The 21,526-nt window shown below is 43.2% G+C and overlaps 1 protein-coding gene across 1 annotated transcript in view; it reads right to left on the bottom strand.

Annotated features, from left to right (window-relative positions):
* Positions 1-1,612: 1,612 nt before the first annotated feature.
* The window catches only part of PRKAR1B (protein kinase cAMP-dependent type I regulatory subunit beta), a 92,173-nt gene continuing 72,259 nt past the window's right edge, over positions 1,613-21,526 (bottom strand). The window contains exons 9-11 of the mRNA XM_032125809.1: positions 21,145-21,266; positions 4,563-4,644; positions 1,613-4,145 (exon numbers count right to left, since the gene is read on the bottom strand). Coding sequence (XP_031981700.1) covers positions 3,973-4,145; positions 4,563-4,644; positions 21,145-21,266 — 377 coding nt within the window. The 3' untranslated portion in view covers positions 1,613-3,972. The remainder of the gene's footprint in view (positions 4,146-4,562; positions 4,645-21,144; positions 21,267-21,526) is intronic.

A 21,526-nucleotide genomic window follows, 5' to 3' on the forward strand; every position in this document is an offset into this window, starting at 1 on the left:
ACACTTCTTCCATAAATAGGTCAGTGAAAGGATTTATGCACCATTTAAGACTTAAAAGTGAATGGGATGCACACACCTCCTGCAACTTTCACAACAGGAGAAAGGTTACCCTTTGTGTGGTGGCTCCACTTCTGAAGGCCACTGACCACAAGACAAAAAACCCAGCAGCCAATAAGCTGGGGTTACTTGGTTCTCCAACAGTTCTTGTTTCCCACCAACACCTGAACAGGTAACATGGTGTTAGACTGTGCTTGCTTGATGATCAAGGAAGGATTTACAGCATTCATGTGGCTCATTGACTTTAGCACCACTCTAGTGCCACGAAGCAGTGGGAATGCCTGAGCGAGCCGAAGTAATGTGATACACACACCAAAGCCTGGTCAGCCACATGGCCTTGTAAAAACCTGAGGTGCAATTAGTTTCTATTAAAACAAAAAAAAGTCTTTTCTTTTGTCTCAGGAGTCCTGAAATGGCTGTGACACAAAACCAACCCGAAAAAAGAATGACAATGAGGAGTGGTGAGATGTCCTTTTCTGGAGAGTGTGGGCTGGTAATGTCCTTCTGGAAGGACCTCAGAGAGAGTGGTCACTTTTGATTACTACATAATGTGAGTAATTCTCTGGAAAGACCAGTCCTTCCCTCCTGAATCATAGCAAAGGGGGGAAAAATAACACACTGCAAAAAGGGAAAGCTGGACAGCCCTTGGATGTCGGGAGCCGCCCAAGGTTTCTGTGCGGGGGCTACCACAGAGAAGCAGCAAAGAGTGAGCCACTGGCCCTGCCCTTTGCTCTGGGGCAACAGCTCCAGCTCTGGAGCCAAGCTTGGACCATAACACACCTACTGTTGTGGCCACCCAGAGCTCTGGTAGATAGGATGGCACTAACAGCACACTGAACACCTCCTCACCCAGAAGCCACGCTCTCCAGTTCTTCAACCCATGCCTGCACCCTGACGCATGAGGTACAGGTGGTTCCTTTGGAGGCTCTGCCTTCTCTGAAGTTTGTCCTCAGTGTAGTTCCTGGCCAGCCCACGGCACGAACACAAGCCATGGAAGCAGCACAGTACATCCCTGGTGCCAAAAATGGGGCTGTGCTTCAGTCCCAGGACAGCCACGCTTCTAAAAATCCATGTGTGGCCAAAAGTTGAGAAGAATGACTGGGACAGATCCCTGGTGTGGTTGGGACCAGGGGCGTTGCCTGTGATGCTGGGGGAAAAGGAGCAGCACTGGTATTTGAGAAGGAAAGAGCCTGCTTTTCCCCAGGTGTACCCCCTGGATGTATGACAGGCTCAGCATCAGTCCTGAGGGTGTCACAGCTGGCACCTGGACAGCAACAGGAAGGTCCCAGAGACACCTTGGGCCTCTATTTATTTATATAGACATATATGGTTACATTTAAACAGATAAATTTTTTTCCTTCATGCTAATCCTCCACAAAACCAGTTTGGTTTCCATTACTATATATAGCACTGGGAATCTTGGTCTATTTTTTGTCCCTTTGCATCTGATTATTTTCAGTAGTGCTCAAAGTCTTGATGATATGCAGATTTTAACTGGAACATGACATCTACTCACACAGACTTCCATTAGCAATAAACCCACAATGGCCACTTATAACGTAGAAGAATTTTATTCATACCATAATCCTGTCCCATCATCCACTGCAAATATTACAATTATCTTCAAAATGTCACTGAATATCATTTTGTTCCACTTAAAGCACAGGAATCCTGGTGTTAGACAGTTACATTTCTCTTGAGACTGCTTATAACAGAACCATAATTCAAACGTATTTTCCATGAGCTGTAAAGGTTTAAAGCAAAGAATCTGCAGTGTGTCTGTGTGCTCGAGTAACTTCTAAACAGTGAGGCTAATACTTGGTGTTTGACAAGAGATGTGTCCTGCATAATATGCGAAACACTCACAATTTTTTTACCAACACAACAGAAATGCAACAGGTAAAAGAACATACTTGAGTGACTGGTAACCTTTAAAAAATATTTCTTTTAAAAATTGCACAAGAGAATACAAAAACAGTGCAGCAAATAACCAAGTGCATATACATTGACCTATCTATATAGAATGGGGGTCTGCCTATATAAATGTACGTGATAAAAATTGCAAGGTTGGAAACTGTGAATGGTCATATTTAATAACACATGCAAGAAGCATAACATAATCATCATAAATAGCAGCAACGAATATACACTAACGGGACCACTGAAATTATGCTGAAATAAATTAAGCACCTTTAAGTGATGAGAAGAGCATGAAGCTGAGAAGCTTTTTAGCTCTGTGAGAACCACTGCGGGCAGCTACTGGAATATTGGGCCCTTGGTGGGAGTCAACAGGAAAGTGTCCAATTAGTATCTGTTAATTCCAAAGAAGAAAGCATATTGTGTGTCAGTAGGACTCATTTTAGCCATTTAGCCAAGTTCACCTACACCTCTAGTTTCAAAAAGGAGATTGCTGTCATATTTCACTGCATAACCTTTGGCATGTAAAAGGTACAGAAAGTTTGTATTTACTCAGAAGAATGTCATTGTAAAGAAGAAATGGAGTTTTGGCCCAACTGAAGAGCAGGCAGTGCTGTTGAGGGTGGCTGAGACGCAGAGCTTTGCTGGTGCTGGCTAACCTATGACACAAGTTTACCTGCAAAGGTAAAGCTCTGTAAAGCATAATCCAAATGATCCCATCCTTGAGGACTGTGAAGATCCTCAGCCTTGAGGGATCTGCAAAAAGCTCCATTCAGGAGGAGCCCCATGTATAGGCAGGGCAGCAACGACTGCCAGCAAGGCTGTGAAGCACCTGGAGGGACCTGGGCTCCAGGATCCTGGTGCTCTGTTGCACAATACCTGTCTTTTGGAGGAGAAGCAGCATTTTGAAGCACTTATTTGGCTTTCAGAAAATTTTTAAAAATTCTAAAATTTAGTCATATAGTAGAAGAAAGACATTTGAATTTAATTAAGTGGACCTTATTAAAAACAAGCTGCTGTATTTGTCCCTGAAGTGCACCTGGCACCATCTCTTCAGCATTTCATATAATGTTCAGAGAAGTGGCTGAGGACACTCTGCTGAGTTTTGAAGCCAACTTAATTCAGCAGAGAAGCTCCCACTGGACTTCTAAGGACTCTAATGTAAACCCTCATTTGAAAAAAGCTGAGGACAAATAACTTAGGTCCTTAAAGGCTCCATTTGAATTCTTACAAAACACTGTCCCTTGACCTCTTCACCCAGAAGACTGGAGCAGGCTGTTTGCCTGAGCATATCCTACAAAGCAGACTGAAAAGGGTGATACGGAAGAATATGGCCCCTATATCTAAGCCACAAACAAAATCACTCAAGAGCTTTGCTTTTCCCTGGCTTGCTGGAATGATCAAAACCTTCCTCCAACCTTCCCTCTTAAACTGCATCTCATGAATGAGACTGCCACTCATCCCATGGGATTTCAGAACCCTCTCCAGTCTATAACCAGTGAAAAGTCTTTCAGAAGTGACAGGCAGAGAGAGATCACAGAATCACAGACTGGTTTGGGTTGGGAGGGACCTGAAAGGACATCGAGTCCCAACCCCCTGCCATGGGCAGGGACACCTTTCACATCACTTGATCAAAGAACAAAAGGTGAATAAGACCAGCTTTAAAGATAATAAAGGAAACAGAAATTCATATGCATTTTAAATAGTTGAACCCACAGTTTTAAGCAATATGAACCAACAATAGGTAAAAACCTTGTCTGCAAGCCAAGAGCCCAAAAGAGCCCCAATCTGCCCCAAAGCTAGTCTTATCCAGACAGTTATCCTTCCACTTCCATCATACATGAGATTTGTGCTGACGTCCACTACGAGACATAAACAGAAAAAAATACACATAAAATGCACACTTCTTATTTTTTTTTCTTCATAAAGCTATGGAGCTGCACAGAGCAAATTTTAAGTGCACAAGGTCACACAAAGGCAGCTTTCCAGAGGAATCATTTAGACAGTGAGCGAAATGAAGCTGTTGTATCTCTGAATGTTTCTCTTGAGGATTTCGGAGCAGGGCCCGAGCACTCGTTCGAAGCGGGGCCGGTCCAGCTTCACACACTTGAGGGGTCCACGTGCCACCACCGTGGCCGCCCGGGGCCGGTTGAGCAGCAAGGCTATCTCACCTGGAAACAGAGACAACACGCTGTCACACGCCCTGCTCTCTTTCAGAGGGTGCATATTGCACCATCCAGTCGCTCTGCTTGTAGAACATCTCCCTTTATATATCTCTTGATAGACACTTTACATAATTCTGTTGACAGTACAAATGCATTGCACATGCATAATGCATGCGTGTAAAATGCCTTTGAAAACAAATGCTTTCAGACTGTTTTGCTGATTCTGGATCTGTCTCCCATCAGCTACACGGGTGCAAACCAAGGAATGGATTCAGCTTCCCTGAAATCTGTGAGCATCGCTGAGAGCAGCGGCTGACCTACGCATAACCCCTTGCATGTAAGAGTGGAACACTAATTAAGACAATAAGTACTTGACCCAGACGTGCCTGTCTTTCTGAACCATGCTTAGCTGAATTTTCTTACCAAAATAATCTGATGGACCAAGTCTTCCAACTTCAACGTACTCCTCGTTGTCGGACCTGCGCTGCAGGACGGAGGCTGTACCCTGGGAAGAGAGGGGCAGGCAGTCAGCTGGCTTTGCTCAAACCTGTTCTGATTTAAAAAGTACCCAGTCCTCAGTATTTCCTTTTGCACATCACACTCCTTTCTGGTGTATGAATGAAAGGAATTAAAGGATTAAAAAAAAAAGTCCATCAAAAAATTTCTCTGTTATGAATTGCAGACATATTCAGCTCATAAAGAGGAGAGGAACAGGACAGAACGCAGGAACTCCTCTTTAACTAATGCACATCATGCTTTAATGTAAATGTATGCTTTAATATAATTTTAAAATATGTTCTGGGTGGATGCAGAACCTTACAAGAGACACAGAAAAGATATACATTAAAAGGAATAAAAAGGCAATTTTCCCAGTCACAACACTGAAACATGATTTTTTAAGCTGTAACTAGAGCTTATTCCTTGGTAAAAGGAGTTTTTAGTGCTTGTTGTAACAAAGGGTGATTTTTTTTTTTTAGTGGCTTTGTCCGCTCGTGGCCTGTAGTGATCTGGACACCTGCGAGTCAGTCTCTGGAGAGATGGAATGTGCCTTGTCTCCACTACCCTTAATAACTGCTGTACCTGACACGTGCTAATACATGTCAAAACTCAGTTACAATCTATTTAAACCTTCAAAGAGGTTTTACATGCAGAAATATTCTGACCTGGAGGAAATTTTAAATTATTGTGGCATAAAGCTTCTGCAGAGGAACAGAGTAGATATCTGCTTTTCTGGAAAAAAATTACAGTAACATATGAGAATATCTTCTGAGTCTAAACCAAAAGCATAGGGAAAGGCCAAATGTTAACCTATTTTGATTTTAACTGAAAAAATAAACCTCCCTCCAGTGCAGAGTATTCAGTGAACATTCACTGGCTGCAAATATCCTGCAGCCTCCTTCCACCAAAACAAACTTGTTCACCTCCAGGAGGTAAATCTTATTTCTTCTGTCAAGTTGCCAAAAAAAAAATCCTTATCCTTGATATAACTAAATTGTTCCACCAAAGCTGTGGTTTTCCAAGATCTTCCAGTAAATCTGCAAGGGCATGAAAGTGCAGAGATAGTGTGATGAGTGTTGTTATTCACACTTGCTGCAGCTTTCAGAACAGACCCACATTCACAAGCAGCATTCTCAGAAATACCCCACACAGGGAGTAATGCCTGCATTGAGCTCTCTCTTGCCAAACTTTGGATCAGGTGCAGCTCACTAAATTGGTGCTGTACTCATTACCTGTGCAGTGTAGATGGATTCAGCTTCAGAGTCACTTCCAGCCCCTGTCCTCCTCTCTATCTCCATCTGGAGCCTGGCAAAAACCTCACCCCTTGACCCAAATAGCTGTCTGCAATCCATGTCTCTCCAGTTCCTTTCCTAAAGCCAATTTTTTAAAAAAATCTTTTATTACAGATGTTTTATTACATAAAACAAAAAAAAGTCCCTGAAGTAATCATAGTGACCACCCAGGTCAAATGAAGAAAGGACTCAATTCCCCACTGCTCACCTTCAGCACGTTGCTATAAAGGTAATCACAATGTCAAGCAATATTGCTTTCATCTCCCCGAGTGTCAGCTTTTATTGTGGTTAATATTTTTCTGACAGGGTCCATGTGATACAGGACTCCAATAAGTCAGCCTTCTGAAGCAATTTCTTCCACTGTTCCACTACAGTCAGCCTTTTTAATCCAAGAAACACCATATCTGCTGGAGAAGGACAGATGTGTCTGGCCTCCACAATAAACACTTGGCTTGGCAGGATAAAGCAATGCATATTCCAGATCCATATTTTTTCCACTCTTGTTTTAACAGTCACATAGGCTTTTCCCGTTGCCCAGTGAGAGCAGGTCTATCACAGAGCAAAACAAGTTTCCTGAAGCCCTGACAGTGAGCACCCAGATGTCAGCTCTGATTACAGTGCTTGGCCCCTCGTTGCACCAGCCACCAGCTCCACAATACATCCTGGAACATTGTCAGAGTGACCTTCACGGGAAGGCTGTCCACCCCGTGAAACAAAGATGTTTTTATAATTGCCTGTCTGTATCACCTTCACTTTGTGTGTCTTATCTCTGGAATCAGCACTATTCTGACTGTGGTAGAGAAGGAGTCCAACTGTAAGCAAACAGTATAAATGGGGCAAAAATAATACAGAAATAAAATAATGAAGAATAAAATAAAATATTACAGAACAAAATAATACAGTATAAAATACTACAGAAGCAGGCCTTCATTAGCCATATATCTGATAAAGTTGTCATGAATTCAATTTTGACCTCTACCCTTGCCCTCATCCCAAGTTTTGTGGCCGTTTTAAATTTTATTTTACTTGTCACATCCTTCTGATAGAGTTTCTGAGCTTTCTGTCCTTCTTGTGCTTTAGGAAACCCCACCTCCCACAAAGGATAGGACTGAATAAATCCTCTGGGCCCTGTCCCAGGAGGTAAGGGCATTATCTAGCAAGGATTCAGGGACACATCACTCTCACTCCCAAATGCATTTTGTCTCTGTGGGAAAGACTTCTCCTTAAATGACACACAAAACTTGGCAAGATGAATCTCTGAAACAAGCTGCATGATCCTAGATTTGCAGGATCAGGCTGCTTAGTGCTGCTCAACTTAAAATACTGCCGTGTACACTGATACCCATTTCAGCCTCCTACACCACCAAGCAAACCCTACAGAGCACGAGCTCGAAGACTGTTGAGAAGGTTGACACCATTTAATAAATCAGCCCTTTGTGATGATATTAAACTGAAGGCAGACAGGCATGTCTTTCTGCTAGCAGACACTTGGGAGTGAAATTATGGTCTTGGGGGATCCAGGAATATTCTCTTTCAGTCACTGGGGAGTGCCTGTATTCCCAGAAACTGATAGCATTAACCTTCTCTGCTTTCCTCCAAGTAAATACGAGCATCCTATTGCAAAAACAACAAGAGTAGGAGTTCTCAAAGCACTGTGCCATCAGCACCTCTCTGCCATCCTCACCCCACGCACCTGCCTGCTCCCTTTGGCACTGCTCTGGAGCAGTGCTGGGAGTGTTTATTCAACTCCTTCAAAATGCTTCAGCAGTTTGTTTTGCAAAAATTTATGCCTTAGATATGGCATGATGATTTAAGATATAAAAAATAAATTAGGGTTTATAATCCATGAGCTCCCATCCTCTCCAAAGTAATGAGATTTTGATAGATGTTTCACTTGTAAACTCTCAGACCCTACAGAAAGATGAGGGAGACATTCTACAGCGTGAAGACAATGGCCCATCTGGATCAACACTGGGATTCCCAGGCCTTATCCCACAGAGTCTTAAGGGCACTCATTGCTTCAGGAGCCCTGTTTTTATATTTAGGTATGAATCCTATAGCCAGCAGTTGGCCTAAGGAGCCTGGCTACAAAAGGCAAGTATGATTCATGGTGCTAAAAACTGAAATCCTGTATTTTTTTCCTCTATTCCAGCTCAGTGGATCAGATGGGATCATCCCAGGCAGCACAAGGCAAAATGTGGTAGCCTCTGTTACCCCTTGGTGGGACAGGCAGTGCAGGGTGGGCTTCACCAGGGGCAGGGGGTGCGATGGGAAACCCTGCACTGTTTTAGAAACTTTTTGGTTTAAAAGTCAGTCGTACTGATTGTTTGGTCTTGCTGGTCTAACCACTCATTTTAAAGATATAGCCATCAATAAAACATATAGTGAGGCTCCATTTGGGATAAAGGATAATTATTAAAAAGGAGAAGTTATTAAAATTATAAGAAAATAATTCCAGTTTTCATAATCAGGAAGTTACTACTTTATATTTCCAGTTTAATTTCATACTTTTTTTACTTACTGCTTTTTCTAAAAAAGCACAGGTGACTTTTTTTCCCCATGGCCTTGAAATGTGACATTTTTATCCTAGTTTTGAGCTTAGAAAGTTTTTGTAGCCTATTTTATTTTCCTCTTCACCACCCAGCACAAAGGGCAGTGCAGTGTGTGGAATGAGAGATGGAAAGGTCAGGCTGATCCATCTGCAGTTGCCATTAACTCCATCAATGGCAGCTCTGAACATACCTTTGCTCTTTCTCACTTTGTTAATCCGCACACTCCATAATTCACACGTTCAAAAGATAAGTTTCCCCTCACTCCACAGCCACACAAACCCTCATTAATGTGTTGCTATTAAATCTTTGCACAGTTACTACAAAAGGCGAAGGAAGGGGCTGTGCAGTGGCACAAAATGCTGCTGCTCCCACGGCGAAGCAGAGGGACTGGATGGAGCTGCAGCAGATCTGAAATGAATTCAAAGATCTGTCCCACAGTGTGATTCTGGGAGGATTTCATTTAATTGCAGGCAAGATGAGGTTTGTGGAAGTAATATATTTTATTAGATCAACAAGCAGAGCTAGAAAAAGAGAGGAGAGCTCTTGGGCACATGTCTGTCTTCCAGGTATATCTAATAAAATCCACCATTCACCTATCTACAAACACTGTCTGGGCCATGTTCTTACACTGTAACAGCTACAACCATATTAAGTTGCACCTTATTTAATCATATCTGCTTCCTAGAGCACCTCCAAATCATTAACTTAATTTAAAGAGAGCCAAAAGCTCAAAATGCTACAAAATTCCTGGAAATTCCCGGGAGCTGGAATTAGCTGATATTTAAGGTCCCTTCCAAGCCATACCATTCTGTGATTCTATGAAATACTGATTTCCTTGTGAATCTGGGAGATCTTTCAGCCAATGCTTCACCCTCCACTTTAAAATACAAATCAGCTCAGTTGTCTGATGTGAAACCTCAAACAACTTTGGTCCCGTTTGGAAAACTCTCCTCTCATGGCTATCCCTCCTGATGCGCCAGTTGTGATGGTGGGACCTGGCTGCCAGAGCAGCTCCAGGTTTGCACTGCCTGGAAGAGTGGTGGCTGTTTGCTTTGCTTATCTCCAGCAAGTCAGTTCTTTTCTGCATCCATTAGGATCCACTACAAATACAGCACAAGGCAGTGCCCAAGGTAATGAGCTGCTGAGAGCTTTTGAGAACAAATATGCAACATTTTACACATCCAGCTTTTTTAATTTGGCTGTGACTCAGTACATTTGGAGTTGCACTGATTTCAGGGGACCTTCAGGAAGCCAGCACCTTGGGAATGGGGTTAGGATTAATAATGCAAGGTCAGAGAAGCTCTAAAGGCAATGTTAGAGTAACGAGCTGTGCACCCTGATACCCATCCAGCCTCCTTAAGAGAGCTGTGCTGCCAAAAGCACCTTTACACTGGCAGTGATCATCACTACATTGTCAATATAACATTAATCTTATTGGCCATCATTCTCAGCAGCACATCACATTTTAGCAAAGATGGAAAGCACCTGTCACTGCCCAGCTGGCAGAGGTCCTGGACATCGTCTCTACAGCCGTGACTGATATCAAACAACCTGCAGTTTGCTGTGTGTTTTATATCACACCTGCATCAGACTGCCCTACATATGCCTGAACTCCCAGCTCTTTGCTATTCAGACATGTTTATATTAGTTTAGGACTACTGGTTTAGGAATAACACCCAGACCTGGGAGAGAGGAACAAAGCTGTCTAGAGCAGTCACCAAAATAGCCACAAACATTAGGGTACTTTTAAAAATGACAATCAATCATAAGCCAAGTGTAGCTTAAAACAGCAGAAAGAACTAAGCCACAGGGCATTTCCTAGGGATATACAGGAGGCCAGGGTTAAGGCCCAGACATGACTACACCCAGCCCATCATTAATCACCAGGAAATGCCTTTGTCTTGATCGTTCAGTATTTAAAATCATAGATGTCTGACACGGGAAGACCTTTTCAGTCATTTTGTTCATCCTCCTATTACAGTACCTTGGACAATCTTTCCATTCAATGTTTCTTTGATACAGCCTGCATTAAACCTGTGCTGTACCTATGTATTCTTCTTGAAGTGAAACAAATGTTGTTATTAAGTGGAAGAAGTCAAGATTCAGACAGACAGAGACCAGTAAATACAGTGAAAAGCCAAAAGAAATTGCACCAAGTGCAATTTGCTTTGTACATGGAGACCCCCTGCAATACTCAGGTGAAATAAAGTGGGTTTTGCACAAAGAAGAAAAAATTGGGTTTTTTTTTTTGTTGTTGTTGTTAAGCCTTTCCTGTTGAAAGACTTTACAGGAGCAAAACTTTAAGTTTGATAATATATTGACTTCAACTTGTTGCCCTTGAGCCACAGCAGCAGAGCTAACATCTGGCTAGACCACGCAGGTGTCCAGTAGGAGCATATCCACACATTGGGGGACTCACGACTTCATCACCACCATCATCATCCCCCATCATCAGACAGAGGGACACCACAGCCCCAGCACCATGGTAGTCCCACACTTCTTCAAACCACCAGTTGCCAACTGGGAGTGGGAATCCTGGGAGCAAGGGGATGGTGACAGAGGAATAAGGATGCCAGCTCTGAGCCATGGGAGGAGCCCCTTGCCTGGGGTGTGATCCTCCTTGGCTGGTTGTCCTGGCTCCATGCCCAGAAAGCTGGGAAGCAGTTGCACCACAGCCTTTGGGGTTCCTCTGCATTTTTATCTTTACCCCATTCTGGGATTTTGGTCGCCCCTTCCATTACACATTCAGTCACCTGTTGCAGGGGTGACAAGAAGCAGAGCTACTCAGTAAAGGTGGGCTCAGATGTTGGTTTTAATGAATCATCTCAGGGATACTTGGCCTTGACTAATCAGTAGCTTCTGTGGGAAAACAACTGAATTAATATTCATCCTGGTGCCAGATTTTAAAGACCGTCTGTGCCAAGCGCTGTGGATTATTGGCAACAAGGCCCTGTTTTTCTCCCTCAGACATGTCAGCGTACAAAGCAATAAAAGTCACAAAGGAAAAAAAATGTTGCATTTTAGAGATTCTTTCTTTCTACAAAGCTAGCCATTATCTTGACTCTCTCTGAAGCCAGGAAACGTCCACTGAGTCAACATAAAAGTGACTTTATAATGGGTTATTCATCAACTGTTCATATTTGTGTCTGACCTGACAGGGCTCATCTCCTGGAAGCAGAGAGCTACCACCTACAGCCAGGGCAGGGGTGAATGTATGGCAGAGAAAACACGAAAACAGTGCTGAACCTCCCTCACCCTGCCCGCAAAATCCTTTCTGGTGAAAATCGTTTTTAGCTGTTAATGCTGTTTTATGGCCCAATTACTCCTACCACCATCTGCTTCTTTGTGAAAACATTCTGTAGATGCTGAAGTAACCAGACCAAGCAAAAGGCTGAGACAGACATTGTCATTAAAGTCTCATAACTAATGCTGTGACCAGGGCTGGGAGAGCAGCTGTGGCCAGCGAGGGCAGCAGCTTCTGAGCAAGAAATAAAACTTGGAGTAAACTGGAGGAAGGAGAGCAGAGAGTTTATCACAGAGATCAGGAAAATCCCCCATGGAAAGCTCTCTTTGAGTCCTTTCAGTTGGTGGATCTTATGTGCTCAAAGGACCAAATTCTGAAATTCAGAAGGGAAAAACCTCACAAACTCAAAGTTGCCTCATTCTGGAGCACACTGAGAAGGGTCTTGCATGCTCCAGAAAATCCACACTGCAAAGCTAATGAAGGAGCCCTAAGGGCAGCAAAGCTGCAGTCAACTCAATGATATCTTTGCAGAGGAGGGACAAAAGCTATTCCACTAAGGGACAGCTTTAACATGATCCAGAGGAAGGGATGAACTCCAGCAGGGATTGGGAAATTCTCAATTTCCCTTCCTCTAGGTTGAGCACCACCACATTTCAGGTCTTGTTTACACTGCAGTGTTTTTGCTTGAAGACAGAGAAGCTCTCCTCAAGACAGAGCTCCCAGCTCCTGACAGAGCAGATGCCTTTAATTTCAGTTCAGATTTAATGTGCCTGGGGCCATAAAGTTCTTGTTCACATTGACTCAGTGCTTTGAATAAGGGCTTGTGAGCTCAGGCTCCAGTGCCAGAGGAGCTTATGGGGATCCTGAAAACCTTGAGGGGTAAACAGCCTGTGCTGCTCTCCTTACTCCCATGGAGAGGCTTTTCATTACCTGTGAACCTCCAATGCTTTTGCAGACTGCCCTGGTAGGAAGACACTACTGGGAAGGACTAAAGAGCACCAACCATACCCTAAAGCTGGTATTAGCTCAGGAAAAAGCCACAGGATGCTTTCAACATGGAGAAAATCTTGCACACTGATTTTTATGCAAATTCAAATGGGGCATGCATATATTAAGAAGGAAACTGCCAGTTACTAACTTTGGGGTTTACTTCTCCACACACCAAATGAGTTCCCTGATTTCCACATATCCCATAGCGGTACAGGCCCAGGGTGTGTCTGTCATTCCAGCACAAACTCAAATTTTATGGGTTTACAAATCAGATGTTTTAATTTACAGCTGAATGAGACTGGAGACTCCTACACAAGTTGTCATGTCAAAAGTGAACCGGGGATACATTGCTTTTATGCTGGGTATAGCATGTGTGAAAGAGGCTGGGAAAAACTACTTCCAAGCCTTTGGGAGCAGTGTGGCTACACTGCATCCTCCTGGGAGCTGTGCTTCAAGACCTAAGTTTATCAATATCCCAAAGACACAGAGGATCCCAGGAGGTCCTGTGTGTACCTCATGGTGCTGACATAAGCAATGTCCTCATTCCCAGTGTCCTGGAAGACCACCAGCACATCACTCCTCAGCTGCCATTTCAGCCCTCAGGGACTGCTGATAGCATCATTCCTGGGACAGCTTTCATGTTAGAGCTAAGGATCAGCAGTTCTAGGGCTGCTTTCCAAAAGAAGACAAACCCTTTGAACTATGTAGCCAAAGACACTGCAAATATTCCTTTTGCCAGTAAATAATCTTGGATTTTTATTATTTGCCAACCTGTGATTTATGAAAGAGACCTTTCTACAAAAACAAGGGAAGAAATCAACAAATTTCTGCCAGCAATACAAAGTGCAAGTGACTTCCATGTAACCTGCAGTAGAAAATAACACCCATCATTTCTGGGTGGTGACATTTAACCTAAAGGAATAAAGGTGGTCCATTAATGGTGGGATGCTGGCCATAGGCTCCCACTGTTTCTCTGCCTTAGACCTTCCATAAGCAAAATCACCAAGGTTCAGACCTTCAAAGTGTCTAATTCCCATCGATTGTTTTCAGCAGGAATGAAGAACTATCCCAATTCTTGTGCCCTGTGCTTCAAATCACACCATGCAACATGGAGGTTGCTTCCCACACTTCATCACAAGGTGTGGTGAGGATAAAAATCCTGTGACCTTCATGAGATGTTCATGGTATGAAGGAATGAGCTGGCTAAAAGGTTACAAGTACTATAGACCACAATAATTACAACTCTTAAAATTATTTATTTATAAAGTTATTTATCTCAAACTATTTGGAGAGCCAATCCAGGTGAAAACTCTTTTCCATCACAAATGATTGGCTGTGTACATTGCTTTTACGCTGTTTTCCTTTCCATCAGACCTCTTTTTCAAAAAGATTCATTTTCCTAATATAAAAGCTATCTAACATTAATGGTCTAGCAGAAGGATGAAGCAAGAGGACTTAATTCTGGTTGTGGACTCAAGACTGAGTCATGACTGGGTTTGACAGTATTTTATTAACTGTACATTTTCAAACGATTATATCTTATTCTCCACTCTCTGGGTTCATAGCAACTCACGGAATTTACATACAGTTGTCCTGGTTTCTGCCACAAATGAGGAACAAAATCTGCAAAGCTCTAAAATAGACTAGAAATAGTGGCTAATCTAAAGTTTCACAAAACTGGTAGGAAAATGCTCCATCGTACATCACTTCTGAGGTTTCAGGTTTTTCAGAATTCACCAGAGGTGACTGCACTGCAGTGGTTGTTAGTGGGGCTGGAGACAGAGCTGGAAGGAAAGGCCAAAAGCTGCAGTCCCTGACAGGTTCTCCATGGCTGGTGGGAAGAGGAAAGGGAGCAGCCATTTGCTTCCTAGGAAACATTATCCCATGGATATGCAGCCTGACCCACTGCCCATGGAAGTCTAAGTTAAACTGAGTTTAACAAGAGCTGGACTTAGCTGACATTTTAGCCCCTTTGACTCAGCAAAATACTTCACCTCCATCCCCAGTCATGATGGGACCCAATCACACACCCAACTTTCCATCTTTGACGTCAGCTGGCCATTAAAAATGGATCCTGAACGCAGAAGAACTCTGTGGAAGGGCCAGTGGAAATGCTGCTGCTCCAGCACAACTGGGTGATATCAAGAAAATCGAACGTCCCCTTCCTGTAAGAGCTCTGTGGGAAACAATGTCTGTGCAGTTAAAAATAAGCAGAGTACAGAGCCCTGGTGCCTGCTGGCTCTGTTTATTCAGGGTATTTTGTTTATTGGGTACATTAGGAGTCGCTGCAGACTGCCTTTGACAAACATTTTCGGTATCAACAAAATCCTGGTGACACTAAGCAGTTCAGATTTGTAGCCTTTGAAACTCCTTTTCTAGACAACATTCATCTTCCTAATTAATAATTAATCGCACAGTGTTTTAAAGAGATTATCAGGTGTGATAGCAGAGTGTGCCTAAGGCAGTGACTTCATTATCCCTACGGAAGGAGTTTACTTTGTAGTTCTCCTGCCTGTCGCAGGGGTAGGTGCCAAAGGGGTCTCTCTTAGGTTAGAATGTCAAAGAGCAACGATTTAGGGCAGGAAACAATTGGGCTATTATTTTTCTTCTTTTTTTTCTTTTCCTTCTTAAGGAGCTTTTAAATCATAAATCTTCAGATGCTTGTTGTGTAATTTAAGACTCAAGTCGAGTTTTCCTACAGAAAGGCCCAATTCTGTGCAGGGCTGGGTGCCCTTCTGAGGCAGGGGCAGGTTACCATGGCAGGAAGAGTTTACAAACACTGTTCCACCTACAGGCTTTGAACTGCATCTGTGCAGAGACGCTCCAGAGCGTGCCAAGAGTGTCAGCGGGGCTGGAAACACTGATTTCACCTACAGGACACTATCTCAAGTACACTCTCGTCGAGAACTCACAGCGGATCCTGCCCAGACCAGAGCCAGTTTGTGGCCCTGACTTGAAATGTCAACAGCAGCATGGAAGGAACAGCCCCCCCGCCAAGGATTAATGGGCTGTTTCCAACATGATCAGCCAAGGATAGTGCTGGAAAACTAATCATTACCAATTAATTTCACTCATTTCTGTCCATGAGGCAGCTCTATGCATTAATTCTGAAAGGCCTTCTGCACTATCAATGGGGGTTTTTTCTCTTATTTGTCAGTTTTGCTATTCCTGTTGCCTGGTTTCAGTAGCGACAGATATTCCTGCCTTTTCCCATTAAGCTTTTGTTCACCTTTAAGAAGTGTTGTTAGGATTGCTCCCACTGATGGGGAAATGGGGAGGGCAATGCTCTGCCCACAGACCAAACAGGTGAGACTGAAAATCAGATGCCCTGACCATGCCTCCTCTCTGACCAGCAGGATAATAAGGAAGAACACAAATCCCCAGGTATTTTGAAGTGCTTTTCACAAAGGAGTTGCAGAGGAGGGTGCAACAACCCCCTGTAATTTACCACTAATCTGCAATTAAATATGCTGGGTTTTAAAACTAAAACCAAAAATCTAATGCCAAACTCCTTGACACCATGGGTCCATTTCTCCTTGAATTGTCTCCTGTGAATTATCTTCTATTTTTAGGTCTTTTATTTTTAGGCTGCTGCATGCGATTGCTGGGCAGCTCGACCAGCTATTAATTGGAAATGTTTTACTTCTCATGCAGATTTATTTCTATGCATTCTGCACCACTTCAACCAACCTGTCCTGGGAGCAGATGACAGGCTGCACATTTAAAGGGCAGCTACAAGCTGTGCTCTTCGGGCTCTGTTAGAAACCTTTTGCTGCTCTCTCCTCCTCCACCTGCGCACGTTTGTGTCTGTGCACACATTTTTCTTAAACCATGTCAAACTTTATGACTATTAGGGCCATATGGCAGCAGCTCAGCAAGCTCTGAGTGTGCAGCTGAGATTCAAAGAGTCCCTGAGCACAGTGGGTGAGTCCCGTGACAGGGTCGGTGCGCCGGACACGGCGCTCGCTCGTGACAAAGTGATGCCAACGATCTGACAGGGGAGGGGTGGCAGCTGGAAATCCCAGCAGGCTGCAGCTCCCTGCATTCTTGGCAGCTGCCTTGCAGACTTCGAGGTACTGTGCCACCCAGCCAAGCTGGGAGCTGAACTTAAGAGAGTGGTACATGATCATAACCGCTATTTTTAATACTATTGTCGCTACCTTTCTCAGTAACCTAGACAACAGCAAAAACCTCTTTTCTTTCCAGTTTCAGAGCACTACTACACTGGTTTGAACTACTGTTTGAGCTGGAGTCAGTGGGAAAGCACGAGTTGGGAATAAAACCAGCCCCTGTTCAACTGGCATTTAATTTAAAGGGACTTTTAACTCCACAAAGCTCACATGCCTTTGCATCCACCACTTTAAAATGCTGGCTAAAAATATTTGCGTTATCTGAAGTCAGATGAATAAATCCTCCCCACTGCTGGGTACACAGTGTGGCAGTGCACAACACAACTGCAAATTTATTTGTTAGAAACCGTACATCTGTTATGATTTACGCTTGCCAAAATATAATTCTTTATGGCAACAATTGTTTCATGGTGCTTAAAGTTTTTCACCTCTGTGCCAGGAATCTCATATGGGATAATTCCATGACCTTGGAATCCAGCAGATACATTCCACATCTGTCTGGTCTGGGAAAGCCCAAGTTTGTTGTGTGAAAACTGTAGTGGGAAAGTAAGACCTGGAAATATCTGAAAATACAGAAACTGCAGGGCTGCTTCTTTTTTTGTAATTTTTTTTTTTTAATTACTAGTTTCAAATGCAGTAAATCGATCTCACAGAAGTCGTTACTTTGCTTTTGTAAGCAGACATTCACTTCTGATCCTATCTTCACATTAAGGAATATGGTATAAACATTACAATAATTCTATCTCTGGGGAAAAAATGCACAGCCTTTAAATATTAAAACTAAATCTTGTTGAAGACTGCTTGATATTTAAACAGAAAAGAACCCAAACTACTGCAAGTAAACATCTTACTGGTGCCTGTGAAGATTTAGAATGGCAGAAGAACTGCAGCTGTCCTGGAATCTCAGGGTATACACTTTTCTCATTAGACTTTTTAGCAAAAAATGAACCGCAAACAGCTTTGTGAGCAGTGAACTTAAAAAGCTCTGGTTTCCTGTGGTTCTTCCCTCTGCAAATTTTCTGTTATTCTAATAATTTGGCTGAGCTCCTGCTGCAGCCTTACTCTCCAAGAGGCACTGTAGCATTTCCATGCACACAGCCTGCACCTCAAATAACCTGCACCCCAAATAAACTGTGCAACACTGGAGATGGAAGGTGGACAGAAGGCCATGAGAAAAATGTTCTAGTAAGAAATACAGGGAAAAGGTGAATGTGCTTTCTTGATAGAAGGGGGAGACTAAATAGTCTTGTCCATACTAACTAGGATGATATCCCAGGTTTTGGGAAGCAGGAATTGCTGTTCTGATCATCACTGGGGTTATCAGTCTCCCTTCCAAAGGTTTCAGTGGTTTCTCTTCAGTCTGCAAATCCTGAAGGTGCCAATTCACTCCCAGGCTGTCTTTGGGCAGAACCAATGTCCTTACACTGTCCCAAAGGGATGGCACAGAGCAAGGCAGCAGGGCAGGCTAACCAGAAATGAATGACTAATTCATGAAGTTCAACAGTTTTAAATCCACATGTGAGTCCTGGGTGTCTTAGAGAAGTTTTTATGCTCAGAGCCACAAGATTCCACTTGGAACCAATATCTGGGATGCACCAAAGCTTTATAAAGTGATAACTGATTTGTCCAAGGCACGATATGAATGATTGTGGTTTATGATAAATCATAGAATGGTTTGGATTGGAAGTGACCTTAAGGATCATCTCGTTCCACCCTCTGCCATGGGCAGGGGCACCTTCCAGTAGTTCAGGTTGTTCCAAGCCCTGTCCAACCCAGCCTTGAACACTTCCAGGGGTGGGGCAGCCACAGCTTCTCTTGGCAACCTGTGCCAGGGCCTCACCACTCTCACAGGGGAGAATTTCTTCCTGATATCTAATCTAAGCCTAATCTCTTTCATTTTGAAGCCAATCCCCCTTGCCCTGTTACTCCAGGCTCTCCATCTTTCTTGCAGGCTCCCTTCAGCTACTGAAAGGCCACAGTGTGGTTACCCTGAAGCCTTCTCTTGTGCAGACTGAGCAATCCCAGTTCTCTCAGACTTTCCTCCCAGGAGAGGGGCTCCGTCCCTCTGATCATCTCAGTGGCCTCCCCTGGGGAGGGGACCCCAGAGCTGGACACAGAGAGCAGAGCAGAGGAGCAGCATCCCCTCCCTTGACTTGCTGCCACGCTGCTTTTGACACAGCCCAGGAAACAACTGGGGCTTTCTGGGCTGCATCGAAATGTAAAATGAGTAAAAAAAAAGGTAAATGAGTACCTTGTGCAAAAATCATGTGGCCAAGTTAGCTTTGTAGTACTGGACATGCTGTGCTGCAAAGGAGGCTGCATTTCAGTGATATATGAAATGGTTTGCTGCATATACAGCAGCCAAACAACTTGGCTGCATTTCTAGTGGTTTGGATTAGAAGACCACAAAGATCAAAAAGCATATGAAAGAAGCTAATGGCTTTTCAACATATTGTGACAACAAACCAGCCAAAACTACTTTCAACCAGGTTGTAGAATAATGTGTTCCTGGTGACTTGCAGCAATTTTCCTACAGAAAAGTTTAACATCAAAGATGTAAACTCCTGTAAAAATCAGGTTTAAAATACGAAGCTTAAACTGTGTGGGAGCAGGCAGAAATACTACTGCAGCACAAGAAATAGTTGATATTGGATGTTCATTCTCTAAAATAAAAAAATATAGGCAACTTCCAAAGTGAGAAACTATGTCAGGTTTGCAGTGGAAGGGTGAGGTGAGCAGATACTTTCTACAGAATGCAGTGTTAATGCTTTTCTACCCACTCAAGTCTTAACAGCTGTTTCAGCAAGAGGGGGAAAATAAAGGCCCTTGGTAACTTAAGCAAGGTGCCAATTTTCCACATGGGATTCAATGGCTAAGAAAATTAGATTTCCCTAGTCTCCTGCTGGTGCAAGGAATAACAGCACACTCAGTAACACTAGGAGAAATAAAAATTCCATATTTCTGAAAAAACTTCTACTTCCTAATTTTTCCTTATATACTAAATATCTTCTTAATTAAAAAGATTCCCTGTCTAATATCTAGCCTCTTTTATTCTGACACTATTGTTTTGAAGGGACACTGCTTGTCACATATTTAAAGTTCTGAATTGTTTCCCTGTATGATAGACAGGTGCAGTTACTTGCACTGACAATTTTGTGAGCATTGAAGAGAAGCTATGTTCATAAATAAAATACATATTTCCAACACTCAAGAGGAAAGAAGGATGGAATTTTAAGTGTCAGATTTTGATTACGAACTAAATTCTGGCTGCTTTGCATAGAGGCACCTGTCCAAATATCCACAGACAAGGAGCAAGCACAGCAAAGCCTGGGATGCATTCTGTGCACGTACAACTGAATCCCAAGGCCACACAATGACCAGCTTCTTACACGCCTCTGACCCACCTTCTCCCACAGTGAGGGGCTCCAATTCCCTCCCAGTTCCTGTGCCACCACTGGAACTCATTGCTGGCCATGTACCACCTGGCCTGGCAGTGCACTGGAGCTGTCACCACAGCCATATGTTGGCTATTTCTGGTCTCTATTTGTACGGGAACACTCACAATCCATAGACACTCACATCCTAATGCTCTCTTGTTATTCAGTCCAAGTCTCTCCAATACCTCTGTGTAACTTGTTGTACATCACAGTGCCTTGGTACTTGTGTGAGATACCAAGGATCCAAATATTTATGGTGGGGGTGGGGGGGAAACCCTGTCAGCATCTGCTTGCAGAAGTGAGGTGGTGGAACTGAAGTGTCAGAAAATCTCCCAAAAAGATGTCAGCATTTTCAGCTGCCTGACAGATCTGTCTGCCTGTGTCAGCGTAAACTAGAAGATGGCTCAACCATTTGGACTGAGTTTAAGGCAAAGAAAGAACAAATTATCTGTTTTCTGATCAGGTCTCCTGCTCCAGTTTACAGATGTCCATTTGTGATATCCCCTGTAAGTCCCTTTGGGAACAACAATCAATGCACTCTGTGGCTGTCCAGCCCTGCTGAAGTATTGGAAATTTGGAACTAGAAAAATCTCCTGTAGAAAACAAACCTGCAAGCAGTAAAGACACCAGACACACCTCAAAATTCCTCAGCATTTTCAATTTACTGGAAAGAAGATTGTCCAGCTTAAGACAATTCCATGGAACTGGTCTCTGAATTCATTTGAATTTTGAGTAGGTCTTCTGGTTTAAGTGGAGTTAGATTTATGCTGAAGTAAGAGATTGAACTGAACCCAAATGTCTTTAATACACAGCCTTGATCTTTACCAGGAGATGACAGAGCTTATCAGGGTGCCAATCTTACCTCTGTAATAATGAAGAAGTCATCACCAGGCTCTCCCTGCACAACAATTTTTTCTCCATCTTCAAACTGGACAGGTTCCAGTGCATCAGCCACTGTCAGCCGCTCCCATTTGTCCAGGGACTCTAAAATATTGAAGATCATAAAGCTATATTATAAAAACACTCCAACTTTGGCTGAAGATTCTTATCTAAACTGACAGCTCTGCCATGCCTGGTTCTGTTATAAAAGAAACATTTCTTTCATCCAGGCACTTTGCACGAACCTCCAGTGGGGAAACATGAATGTATTTATTCATTGTGTCTTAGCCTTCAGTAATCACCCAGATAGCAATCTTAAAAGTTGGACAGGAAAGGTTGGCTCCGGTTCCCTGCGCCTGCGATCT

The sequence above is a fragment of the Corvus moneduloides genome, chromosome 16, assembly GCF_009650955.1.
Source record: "Corvus moneduloides isolate bCorMon1 chromosome 16, bCorMon1.pri, whole genome shotgun sequence".
NCBI lineage: Eukaryota > Metazoa > Chordata > Aves > Passeriformes > Corvidae > Corvus > Corvus moneduloides.